General features: G+C 35.4%; 1 protein-coding gene across 1 annotated transcript in view; it reads right to left on the minus strand.

Moving 5' to 3' along the window:
• The window catches only part of TDRD5 (tudor domain containing 5), a 66444-nt gene that overhangs the window by 31773 nt on the left and 20463 nt on the right, over positions 1-14208 (minus strand). The window contains exons 7-11 of the mRNA XM_081300091.1: positions 10168-10317; positions 5101-5309; positions 3685-3905; positions 1004-1216; positions 300-366 (exon numbers count right to left, since the gene is read on the minus strand). Of these exons, the coding sequence (XP_081156217.1) occupies positions 300-366; positions 1004-1216; positions 3685-3905; positions 5101-5309; positions 10168-10317 (860 nt within the window). The remainder of the gene's footprint in view (positions 1-299; positions 367-1003; positions 1217-3684; positions 3906-5100; positions 5310-10167; positions 10318-14208) is intronic.

A 14208-nucleotide genomic window follows, 5' to 3' on the forward strand; every position in this document is an offset into this window, starting at 1 on the left:
TCTTTCAAAGTTCCACTCAGATGCCACCTTTACTATGAAGCTTCCTGATTACCCTGGAGAGATGGGGCTACTTCCTTTTGCTCCTTTGTCATGCTGTAAGAATATCTATTATAGCAAATACAGCAGGGTACAACAATGTCTGTCCACATATTTCCATTCCATACAACATACCTGATTTTTTGGGAGCAGAGGGGCCTGGTTTCATGTTTTGTTTTTGTATCCTGAGAACTCAGAAACAGTCTTGGAAAAAAATAAACACTCAAAATGTTTTCTAATTACTGGAAAACAAGAGTACATACCTCTACGGGTCTCACCCAAGCCAAAGAGCAAGGGATAGCCTGAGCGGGAAGCTTTGTGTAGCAGCACCTGCAGCAACAATCGATATATGAACATTTAATCATATGTTTAAAGTGCATTTTTATAAAATCTCTGCTTCTTGATTTGTTATGCACAACATTTCAGAGTATTTTACTCATCAATTTAATAATAAATGCCTCGTACTTTAAAGAAACCTAAGAAAAAGTATAAAATACATCTTTGAGAGAACCATACAGTAGAAATTCAGGTTCAAGCTTCCTGAATATATGAACGCACCTCTTAGTATGACCCAAAGAGTAGTTTTCTTTTAGTTTTGGTTTTTATTTTTTTTGGAAACTGATGGTTGAACCCAGGGGCACTCTACATTCCCAGTCCTTCCTATTTTTTTGAGACAGAGTCTTGCTAAGTTGCCCAGGCTGGTCTTCAACTTGCCATTCTCAAGGAGTCACTTTCTTAATAAGAGGCTAAAATTTAGTCAAATGGTCCATTCAAATTCATAGTCAAGTCAAAGAAGACATGAGATTATAATCCACCTGTGAAATTAAATGACACTAAGAGGAGGCTTGGAAAGGGTGGAAGGATGGAGCGATAAAGCTAAAAGAAAAATAAGAGATCACAGCCTCCCCAAGTTTCAGCACTGATTCAAAATTTAATTTGTCCATTGTTCTTATTAAATTCAACTCACTTGAGGAACCTCAGAGAGGACTTCTGAACAGTTCCGATATTTCCAAAGTCTGGGTAGAATACTTCAACTTCCTTTTTCCCAAGCACTCGATGGATAATAACCCGATACCACCACTTATCCTCAGAAATCCTTACACAACACAGGTGTCCCGGCTGGACAAAACATTCTGGCATGATATATCGATCAGAAACCAGCTGGTTAGAATAACAACGCCTGTGGAATTCCATATACAGAGAAACCATAGGGGAAGAAAAATTAAAGATTATTTTTATTGATAGGTCAAGAATAGAAAAGCCTGGGCAAAAGGCAAAGAAAAAAATCCTGATTTTTTCCCCTGATTTGTTAATGCTTACCAAAGCCAAAGAATTTTATTCTTTTTTCTTGTCCAAAGTCATTCTCTTTATTAACAAACTTATTCAAAGATAAAGTATGAAAATTATACATTTTCTTATCTCACATTCTCAGAACACAATACAATGCGATCTCATTTCCCATCTCTTCCTAAAATGGACATTTTTTAGGGCAGTAGGTCTCAAAGTATATACCCTAATGCTTTTCCAGGAGGTCCACAAGATCAAAACTATTTTCATAATATTACTGAACCCTTATCTGCCCTTTACTATGTTGAAATTTGCATTGACCATGTAAAAGTAACAATGGGTACATAAGCCAGGCACCTTAGCTAAATCGAGGCAGTGGCAAACTTATAGCCACTTAATTGTCACTGCCATATATTCACATTAATAAAAAAAAGCCAATGTCATTTAATATCGTCTCTGATAAAGATTAAGCTTATTAAACAGCAGTCACTAAGTGACATCTTTTCAATACTACGTGACAAAAATGAAACTAAGTATACATAAGGCATTTCCCCAGTTATGTCAAAGAAAAGCTTGTGTGTTCTGAATTGTGACCTAATCTTTTATTGGGAGGGAAGTATGATTTTTTTCACTTGAAAGATGAATTAGTCACTGTTTTTCATGGAAAGAACCACCTTTTTTTGCTCAAAAGAACATTAACGAATTATGATAATTCATGTTTGGGCATTTGGTAAACATCTTACCCAAAGTTAAGTGAGCCTGTCACCGCAAGGAAAACAACAGTATATATTGTCAATGATAAAATTCAATTTTTCAAGTAAAAGTTGAGATTTTGGAAATACTACATCCACCACCACAAGCTTGACCGCTCGCCAATATTTCATGTTTTTCTAATGACTTCAGTAGTGATATTAACAAATGTGATTGGAGTGGGTAGGATACGGGGAATGAACTCGGGGGCACTCAACCACCTTTATATTTTTATTTAGAGACAGGGTCTCACTTAGTACCTTACAATTGCTGAGGCTGGCTTTGAACTCATGATCCTCCTATCTCAGCCTCGTGAGCTACTCAGATTATAGGCATGCGCCACCATGCCCAGCAACAAATGTGATTTTTAAATGTTATGTGATGAAATGTGCCAACATATAAAAAATATGTATAATTCAGTGACCTAGCATTTATACATGGGCAAAAGATTAATTCAGGGATGCTTTCTCATGAATTCATGCTTAAGAGGCCTTGTGTTTCCTTAAATGCTCTGCCATTGCCGTCTTGAAATTCTTAATTTTTAAGTAAGATGCCCTGTGTTTTAATTTTGCACTGGGACCTGTAATTACATAACTAGTCCTGGATTGACTCAAAGCACACATGTAGACCAATTTTAACATAAAAGCATATGAAAAATTCAAATTTCACAGTGTAATCTTCAAGAAACTATCATTTGTCAACTTTGGGCATATTTTAAAAAATAATATTCACAATTTTCTGAAAAGGCTATTAAAATACTCCTTTCCCAAACTATATATTTGGGAAGCCAGATGTTTCCATACACTTTAACCAAAACCACATATAGTAGTTTTACCATTTTCAGTGGTTTTTGCTCAGTTACCCATGGAAAACTGTAATACAAAATTATTAAATGGAAAATTCCAGAAATAAGCAAATCACAAGTTTAAAAATGCATGCTTTTCTGAGTAGTATGATGAAATCTTGTACCATCCTACTCCATCCGGCCAGGATGTGAATCATGGCTTTGTGTAGCATATGCCCACCGTATACACTACCTGCCCATTAGTTACTTAATAGCTACATCAGTTGTTCAATCAACTTTTGTTACAGAATATTGTTATAATTGTTTTATTATTTTTATTATTGTTAATCTCTTACTATTCCTAATTTATAAATTAAACTTTATTATAGTTATGTGTATATAAGAAAAAAAACAGTACATACACAGGGTTTGGTATTATCCTGTTTCAAGTATCCACTGAGTATCTTGGAACATTTTGCCTGTATAAGGTTATCTGGGGCTATTGTATCTCAATAGATTACATGTAGAAGCAGATATTAAAATCCAGCTTTTTTTCCCTATTAAGCCAAATATTAAAGTGATCTGTAAAAATGTAAAACAATGGTACTCTTCCAACGTTTTCTAAAAAGTTATTTTTATAAAAATGTTATATTATCACCCATGAATTTTTAAAAGAAGCATTTTTTAACTCTGCAATTTCTATATAGGAAATATCAATAAACAAAAGCTCTCTTTGGGTCTTTCATTTTAAGAGTCCTGAGACCAAAAATGATAACTCCTAATTAGAGTAATACATGAAAAAACACATTGAAAACAAGGACTCCTACCGCATTTCAATCATCATGTCTTCAAGTAACTCTGATGAATCCCTGCTATAGATTCGGATGTAGAATTGACTTGGAGAGATAATATACTCCACAAAGACCCCCACAAGGGTACTGGTATCTAATGGTGGAAGTCTGCATAATTTCTTCTCCTGTACAGCATCTGGTGGGATATCATGATTTGCCATTGCCAAGCTGAGCTGTGATTTACTTATTCCTACTTGCTACAAGTTAAAAGAAAGAAATCAAAGAAACCATAATAAATCTTTGGGTGACATTTCAAACCCTGACATTTCTCAAAGTATACTTCATTAGTTGCCTTTTTCAGAATCACTTGGGAAACTATAAAAATTCATATTCATGGGTTCAGGCCAGATTTACTGATTCAGAATATGTGAGAATGAAACCATGCATATTAAAAAATTCCACAGGTGATTCTTATGTTAAAATATGAATATATTACCTTCTGATATTAGGCAAAGAGTTAAGACATATTATGCAAATGACTTATTAAAATTTGACAACATGATATTTCAAATATTCAGGCTGAACTAAAGTGAATTCTCATTCTACTCAACCCTACCAACAGGGAAAGGTAACGAAGTCTAGATTAAATTTTAGACTAGTCTTCCAATCAAAAATAGGATTGTGCAAACATTTCTAAAATATATCATTTTGTCTTCTAAAATATATATTACTGTAGGCCTTTTTATTGTCCTCCAGAACAATATAGCAGGCTCTCAAATTTTTGTCATTTCATGAAAGGAGCCAGATACTGAGGGTACAATGAAGAGTAACATAAGACTAATTCCTTAGTAATAACATAAGGAACAGGAGAAGAGAACACAAAAAGAATTGTGTGTAAAGATGTAATGACAGGAGGCTGGGGATGTGGCTCAAGCGGTAGCATGCTTGCCTGGCATCGTGTGGCCCGGGTTCGATCTTCAGCACCACAACAAAGATGTTGCTTTTATTTTTTTAAAAAAATAAATATTGAAATTCTCTCTCAAAAAAAAAAATATGTAATGACAGAAGGGTGAGGAAAAAAGGACCCAATAACTGAGGTTGAGTGCAAGGAGATTTGCAGCAGCTGTTGAGGCACTCAGTCAACAGGTCCTCTGTGGTCCCCTCGGAAGCCCCTGAGGACTTCCCAGCCCACATTTCAATCACAGGGAGACACAGACAGTACCATCATCATATAAGGACGATCCAATCTCAAAACCATCTGAAAATTGAGGGAAAACTGGTTACATAAATTACTGAAAAGATACTATATAAGGTGACTTTGGATGAAAGAACTAATCTTTTCAATAAATGAGGTATATGAGACAAAATTTTTCTAAAAGTAATTCTGGTTTCATTTGGTTACTTTTCATAATGCTGAATCTGCATTGTGCAGGGTCTTTAAACCTCACTCACCAGCTGTAAAGGCTTTACAACCAGATTAGGCTTCTTATATATCTTCTGTTCTGGTTCTTTATGGTTCTTCAAAGGGCAATCCCATGCAGTCTCCTTGACAGCAGCAGTAGACAGTGAATTTCTAGGGGGACTGGAGACACAAGCCTTGGCTTCCATTTTCTTATCTGGTTGAACTAAACATAAATTTCTGACTGTTGAAACAGCTCCATCTGAAATGGCCAACAGAACAGCCTGTGCATATTTGCTACAATAATAGTACAATTGTTAATAAGCATCTCCTATTTGCCAGGTACTAAGGAGATAGTGATAAATGAGAAATACTAACCTATCCTTGTATATCTTGCCACAAGGAAAGGTCTAAGAGAAGTTCTAGATGAGAATGAATCCCCATTTGTATGTGTATGTGTGTGTGTGTGTATGTGTGTTGGGGCAAAGGGAGTATGTAGTATGGCAATGCTTCTTAAAGTTTGGTGAATGGCTTTATTTTTCAATATCCTGATTTCAATTTATTTCTTGTTCTAATTAAGCTCAAACATTCATTCATCGTTGTTTATAATGTACATGGCTACTTAATATTCCATGATTCCTTAATTCTTAGGCATCCTCAAGTTGATCACATGTTTTGTTTAATTTACATATATATGATGACTACAAGTAATTGGCACATTAAAACAGACTCTAGAAAGATAGACCTACAACCACAGTGGTTCTGAAAGAAATAAACAGAAAGTACAGAAAGATGTGGGTACAAAAATATGTATCATGGGGCTGAGGAGGAAGCTCAGTGGTAGAGCACTTGCCAGCATGTATGAGGTCCTGGGTTCAATCTCTAGCACCATAAGAAATAAAAAAAATAAAAGTTTACTACTATATTTCTTATAATGGTAAAAATTGGAACAATCTAAATGTCCATCAATAGGAGACTGGAACTTACCTCAACATTGTAAAAGCTATCTATGCTAAACCTCAGGCTAGCACCATCCTAAATGGAGAAAAACTGAAGGCATTCCCTCTAAAATCTGGAACAAGACAAGGATGCCCTCTATCACCACTTCTATTCAATTTAGTTCTTGAAATACTACCCAGAGCAATTAGACAGACAAAAGAAATTAAAGGCATAAAAATAGGAAAAGAAGAACTTAAATTATCACTATTTGCTGACGACATGATTCTATACCTAGAAGATCCAAAAGGGTCTACAAAGAAACTACTAGAACTAATAAATGAATTCAGCAAAGTGGCAGGATATAAAATCAACACGCATAAATCAAAGGCATTTCTGTATATCAGCAACAAAACTTCTGAAATGGAAATGAGGAAAACCACCCCATTCGCAATATCCTCAAAAAAAAAAAAATACTTGGGAATCAACCTAACAAAAGAGGTGAAAGATTTATACAATGAAAACTACAGAACCCTAAAGAGAGAAGTAGAAGATGGAAAAATATACCCTGTTCATGGATAGGCAGAACTAACATCATCAAAATGGCGATATTACCAAAAGTTCTCTACAGGTTCAATGCAATCCCAATGGCATTTCTTGTAGAAATAGATAAAGCAATCATGAAATTCATATGTAAAAACAAAAGACCCAGAATAGCAAAAGCAATTCTAAGCAGGAAGTGTGAATCTGGAGGTATAGCGATACCAGATTTTAAACTGTACTACAGAGCAATAGTAACAAAAACAGCATGGTACTGGTACCAAAACAGGCAGGTGGACCAATGGTACAGAATAGAGGACACAGAGACCAATCCACAAAATTACAACTTTCTTATATTTGATAAAGGGGCTAAAAGCATGCAATGGAGGAAGGATAGCATCCTTCAACAAATGGTGCTGGGAAAACTGGAAATCCATATGCAATAAAATGAAGCTTAACGCCTTTTTCTCGCCATGCACAAAAGTTAACTCAAAATGGATCAAAGAGCTTGATATCAAATCAGAGACTCTGCGCCTGATAGAAGAAAAAGTTGGCTCCAATCTACATATTGTGGGGTCGGGCTCCAAATTCCGTAATAGGATGCCCATAGCCCAAGAGTTAATAACAAGAATCAACAAATGGGACTTACTTAAACTAAAAAGTTTTTTTCTCAGCAAGAGAAACAATAAGAGAAGTAAATAGGGAGCCTACATCCTGGGAACAAATTTTTACTCCTCACACTTCAGATAGAGCCCTAATTTCCAGAATTTACAAAGAACTCAAAAAATTAAACAATAAGATAACAAATAACCCAATCAACAAATGGGCCAAGGACCTGAACAGACACTTCTCAGAGAAGGACATACAATCAATCAATAAGTACATGAAAAAATGCTCACCATCTCTAGCAGTCAGAGAAATGCAAATCAAAACCACCCTAAGATACCATCTCACTCCAGTAAGATTGGCAGCCATTATGAAGTCGAACAACAATAAGTGCTGGCGAGGATGTGGGTAAAAGGGTACACTTGTACATTGCTGGTGGGACTGCAAATTGGTGCGGCCAATTTGGAAAGCAGTTTGGAGATTCCTGGGAAAGATGGGAATGGAACCACCATTTGACCCTGCTATTGCCCTTCTCGGACTGTTCCCTGAAGACCTTAAAAGAGCATACTATAGGGATACTGCCACATCAATGATCATAGCAGCACAATTCACAATAGCTAGACTGTGGAACCAACCTAGATGCCCTTCAATAGATGAATGGATAAAAAAAATGTGGCATTTATACACCATGGAATATTACGCAGCACTAAAAAATGACAAAATCATGGAATTTGCAGGGAAATGGATGGCACTGGAGCAGATTATGCTTAGAGAAGCTAGCCAATCCCTAAAAAACAAATACCAAATGTCTTCTTTGATATAATGAGAACAACTAAGAACAGAGCAGGGAGGAAGAGCAGGAAGAAAAGATCAACATTAAACAGATACATTAGGTGGGAGGGAAAGGGAGAAAAAAAGGGAAATTGCATGGTAATGGAGGGAGACCCTCATTGTTATACAAAATTTCACATAAGAGGTTGTGAGGGGAACGGGAAAATAAACAAGGAGAGAAATGAATTACAGTAGATGGGGTGGAAAGAGAAGAGGGGAGGGGAGGGGGGATAGTAGAGGATAGGAAAGGTAGCAGAATACAACAGTTACTAATAGGGCATCATGTAAAAATGTGGATGTGTAACCGATGTGATTCTGCAATCTGTATATGGGGTAAAATTGGGAGTTCATAACCAACTTGAATCTAATGTATGAAACATGATATGTCAAGAGCTTTTTAATGTTTTGAACAATAAAAAAAAATTAAAAAAATAGATGAATGGATTAAAAATGTGGCATTTATATACAATGGAGTATTACGCAGCACTAAAAAATGACAAAATCATGGAATTTGCAGGGAAATGGATGGCATTAGAGCAGATTATCTATGTGAAGCTAGCCAATCCTTAAAAAACAAATGCCAAATGTCTTTGATTTAAGGAGAGCAACTAAGAACTGAGCAGGGAGGAAGAGCATGAGGAAAAGATTAACATTAAACAGAGAGGAGTGGTAGGGGGAAAGGGAGAGAGAAGGGAAATTGCATGGAAACAGAAGAAAACCCTCAATGTTATACAAAATCACATACAAGAGGTTGTGAGGGGAAAGGGGGGGAAACAAGGGTGAGAACTAAACAACAGCAGATGAGGTAGAGAGGGAAGATGGGAGGGGAGGGGAGGGGGGATAGTAGGGGATAGGAAAGGCAGCAGAATACAACAGTCACTAATATGGCATTATGTAAAAATGTGAATGTGTAACTGATGTGATTCTGCAATTTGTATTTGGGGTAAAAATAGGAGTTCATAACTCACTTGAATCAAATGTATGAAAGATAATATGTCATGAGCTTTGTAATGTTTTGAACAACCAATAAAAAAAAAAGAAAAATTGGTAATAGAATCTGGAGTTTAGTTAGTTACAATGTGCCAATGTTAATGTCTTAGCTCTGACAAATAAATTACAGTAATATTAAAGATAATAATGTTAGGGGAAAATGTATGAAAAGAATATGGGAACTTGGTACTACCTTTGCAATTTTTCCATAAGCCTAAAATTATTCTCAAATAGTTATTTTAAAAATGCAAGAGGGGTTATGAATGCATACCCATTTATTCTGAATCTCCACATCTTTCTAAAATGCTTTTGATATATAGCCAAAGTTAACCACTGAACTATCAGACCATTTAATCAGAAAATTCTCTTCAGGATTATCAAAAAATTCATTTATTTATTTATGGTATTGGGGACTGAACTCAGGGATACTTAACCACTGAGCTATATCCCCAACACTTTTTATTTTATTTTTTTTTTTTTTTTAAAGAGAGAGTGAGAGAGGAGGGGGAGAGAGAGAGAGAGAGAGAGAGAGAGAGAGAGAGAGAGAGAGAGAGAGAGACTTTTTTTTTTTTAATATTTATTTTTTAGTTCTCGGCGGACACAACATCTTTGTTGGTATGTGGTGCTGAGGATCGAACCCGGGCCGCACGCATGCCAGACGAGCGCGCTACCACTTGAGCCACATCCCCAGCCCCCAACACTTTTTATTTTTAATCGTGGGACAGGACCTTTCTATATTGCTTCAAACCTTGCTAAATTGCTGAGGCTGGCCTTGAACTTGTAATCTTCCTATCTCAGCTTCCTGGGTTGCTGGGATTATAGGCAAGTGCCACTGTGTCTGGCACAATGAATTAATTTTAAAAATTCAGAGGCTAAGGCAGAAGGATCATAAATTTGAGGCCCACCTGGGCAACTTAGCAAGACCCTGCCTCAAAATAAAAGGACTAGGTATGTAGCTCTGAGGCAGAATGCTCTTCAAGTCAATCTCCACGAAGAAAAAAAATTCAATTTTTAAAATTAATAATACAGTTAACTTTATTACAATAAATACCACCAGAAAAAAGATCGTTACACATAAAACATTTCAATGCTAATACATAATATGTTTGTCTGATGTAGTTATAAAGATGACTCTCACCTAGCCAATATTTTCTTTTCTCCTGTTCTTACAAAAACAATTAAAAATGAGGTTTGCATTACACTGTGGGACAACTTACCTGTTAGTACCGGCCTCATATCGGCATCAAACACTAGCAAGTCTTGTTCTCCTTCCCTGAACTCAACACGAAGAATATCACTAAGAGCTCCAACAAGTTCTGTCACATTTAAAAAGCCCAATTTTTTTGGTGAAAGTTGCTCTTTAAAAACTGCCTGTCACAAAAATAAATGGAAATTATGAAAAACATTAGATAGCAGAAATAAAATATGTACAGATACTCTTGGACAATGCTTTAATTTGAATTTAGCTAAGCTAAAATTTTAAGGTTCAGTGAACTTGGGTGTAAAGCTGTGTTTCCACCCAAGCATTTTACAAAAGTGGCTAATAATTCCTTACCATAAACTTCTAGGCCAATGTCAAGCTCCCTTGAGAGTATATGATAAATTGAAGTGAAAGTGAGGGGAACTTTTCACCTCTCATTTTTAACAATATTTGATTATAAAGCAAAGGTATTTGGGAGTGAAGAATGTATAAACTACAAAACTCATAATAAGCCTATTCTTATTTCTATATTTCTCAGAGAAACAATATCCTTGACCATTTTCAACATGCACAATTGGCATTACTATTTAAAATATTTCCTTAAATTTTATTATTTCACCTTAGAAGTTGGGCAAAATAAGCAGGTTTCTTATGAGTGTATTTCCTGTAGTGTACAATTCGATTTTATTGCCTTGGTAAAGAAGAAAATTCATACCAAATAAAGATGGGAGAAAAAATATGGGGTACCACACTAGTTTGGGTTAAAACTGCATGGAGAACTGTAAATTTTCCCTTGTCAAAAGATTCACCATTTATAAATAATGGATAAAGAAACTGTGATATATACACAATGGAATATCACTCAGCATTAGAAAAGAAAAAAATTATGGTATTTACATATAAATGGATGGAGTTGGAGAATATCATGCTAAGCCAAGTAAACCAATTCCCCCAAACCAAAGGCTAAATGTTCTGATAAGTGGATGCTGATTCATAAGGGGAGGAGAGTATGGGAAAAATGGAGGAACTTTGGGCAAAGGAGGGACAGGTGGGGTGGGAACACAGGGGCAGGAAAGATGGTGGAATGAGACTTACATCATTACCCTAGGTACATGTATGACTGCACATATGGTGCAATGCTAGATCGTGTACAACCAGAGAAATGAAATGTTGTACCACAATTGTGTACCATGAATCAAATGCATTCTGCTGTCATATAGACCTAATTGAAATAAATTTTAAAAGATTTAAATAAGTCTGTAGATATTAAATAGATTGAATTATTCAGTCTGCTATATTTTGAATGTTGAATGTTCCCCAAAGGCCTCTGTGTTAAAAGGTGTAGACTCAAGGTGATACTGCAGGGATATGATGGAAACTTTAAGATGTGGGGCCCAGTGAGAGGTCTTTAGGTCACTGGGTGTGCTCTTGAAGATGGTGGGAGCCTGGCCCCCTCCTCACTCCTTTTGTATCCTGAATAACATGAGTGATTTTGCTCTGCTACATGTTCTACATTTTCCTGCTATGAAGTGCTGCCTTGCCACAGGCCCAAAGAAATCAGGCATGAACAGAGCCACCACATTATGAACCAATCAGCCTTTTCTGTTTTAATTATCTTAGGTCTTTCACTATGGTAATGGAGAGCTGAGTCGTTTCTCAGCTCATTAACAATTAAAACTGAATGCTCTGTATTGATACAACCCCACTTGAAAGGATACGAAGATTTCCAATAAAAGCTGCACAATTAAAAAAAAAGACCCACCATTAAAATGATCAAATTCTTAATTCAACTTTTATCTCTTGAACCATGATAGAGCAATAGAACAAGGGTCATTAATATTACATTTATAGCCACCCATGAGCATCCCAAAGGAAAAAGAATTGGTAGAGAATAGGGCAGGAGTGATGGCAAAGTAGAGTTAATATCTCTACTTACTTCTTTGTACATTATATCTTTCTTATGTATTTTTTTAGTTGTAGATGGACACAATATCTTTATTTTGTTTATTTTATGTGGTGCTGAAGTTTGAACCCAGTGCCTCATATGTGCTAGGCGAGCACTCTACCACTGAGCTACAACCCCAGCCCTGTATATTATATCTTAAAGACTAATGAACATAAAGGGAAAAGAAGCCTTAATAGTTTTTTTTACCCTTCTTATAAGTGTCTAGGACTATAGAAATACAATTCAATTGAACGCAAGACTAGGTTGAAAGGATTTTTTAAAATGTTACTAACTTTTTGAATAGGTAACATTCAAAAGGTTCAAGAAGGTATATAGCAGAACAGTCTCGAGCTCACCCCCAATTCTTCAGTCACCTAGCAATCATCTCCTGGAAGTAACTATCATTATATGCAAATTTCCAGAAATTATGAAAACTTGAATATGCTTTAAGATTATATACATCATACGAATCTTGCCTTTTGCTGTTAAATAGAGACATTAGTTTCCTATTAGCACATGAAACAGTAGTTTTGTTTTATGAGCCTGAGAATCATTTTCTTTTGATAGGATACCTGAGTCAATGCATTGATGTGTCAAATATATTTTGTCCTAATTCCTTTGTTATGCTTTCTCTTTTGTTATGCTTTCTGCTTTACTGACTCCCAACTATGGACAACTATAGACTTGATATATTTCTACTCCCACTTTCCTTACTTCCCTTCCATCGCCCATTCAACTTTACTTATTATTTTTCCTGAGAGTTTATACTTATACTGTCAAAGCTATGTATATATCCTATTACATGATTTTGTTTCCCAACTGGATTTTTCAGATGACAAGCTCATAGTGAAATATTATTTCCTTCATTGGCAACTGGATAAAACTCATGACTGATCTCTTTGACAAGACTGTAAATAAGCCTGTGTGTTCTAAAAAGGCACACAATGTCCAGTAGTCTTTTTGGTGTTCTTAGGGACCATCACTGGTCAGTACCTAGATCCATTATTTTATATAGGGCTTTAATAGAGTTATTCTATCAATTATTTTTCATTATTTAATTGGAAGATTTTTATAAGGATATTCTTCCCCTCATTTTCTATTGGTTACTCAGTCATACAATTCTCTTAGAAAAATCAGGATAAGTGATTAAATTTATCATTTTTCAAAAAGGTGATTTGTTCTCTATCATCTTCTATGTTAACCAATTGTTTTTTAATATCATATAAACTCATGGAATTAAATATATTTGGTCATTGCTTTAAGTCATTGCTATTATTATCCTACTAAAGCCTAAAATAACTCTTCAAGTGGATTTGTAAGCCCTTTTGATATGACCCTTTTCTTAGAAGTTTCCTTGTTGGTCTGCTATGACAAAATGTTCCAGTCTTGATTTATGCAATTAGAAAACACTTGTATATACTAGTAGAACCATCTCATAATTATTTTGCCTTGTACCCATCATATAACAATGGTTTCAGAATAAAATTACCATAATATAATAAAAATTCAACTTTGGCATATATTCAACCCTTCTTCTCCACTTAATTTTGTGTATGTATTCACAAGAGTATACAGCCATTATATATTTTCTCCTAACTTCATTTGGTTTTGGTTGTGGAAGTAGCATTAAATTTCAGTCCTTTTATTAATATGACATTGATGACTCTGTAGAAGATGTCTTCAAAATGGTTCAAGGGAACAACAGTTCTTGAATTCTTGCATGGTTGTAGTCTGTCTCTACAGTTGAGTCAATTTTGCTAGCATAAAATTCTTGGCTCACATTTTCTTTCCTTGAATATTTGAAATATGTTACTTTCCTCTGGCAAAACAAGATATAAAAATGTCTAATGATCTAATTTTATTTCCTTACAAGTCACTTGCTCTTTTTGTTTTAAATGGTCAAAGGAGTTTCTTCCTTTTTCTTTGAAGTCCACTAATTTGGTGTTGGTTATTCTAGGTTAACAATTTAAGCATGCAGTACAATTTTTTTTTTATCTTTTAGTTGTAGATGGATACAATATCTTTATTTTTTTTACTTTTATATGGTGCTGAAGATCAAACCCAGTGCCTCACACATGCCAGGCAAGCATTCTGCCGCTGAGCTACAACCCC

The sequence above is a fragment of the Spermophilus citellus genome (assembly GCF_964194105.1).
Source record: "Spermophilus citellus genome assembly, chromosome: 6".
Taxonomy (NCBI): Eukaryota; Metazoa; Chordata; class Mammalia; order Rodentia; family Sciuridae; genus Spermophilus; species Spermophilus citellus.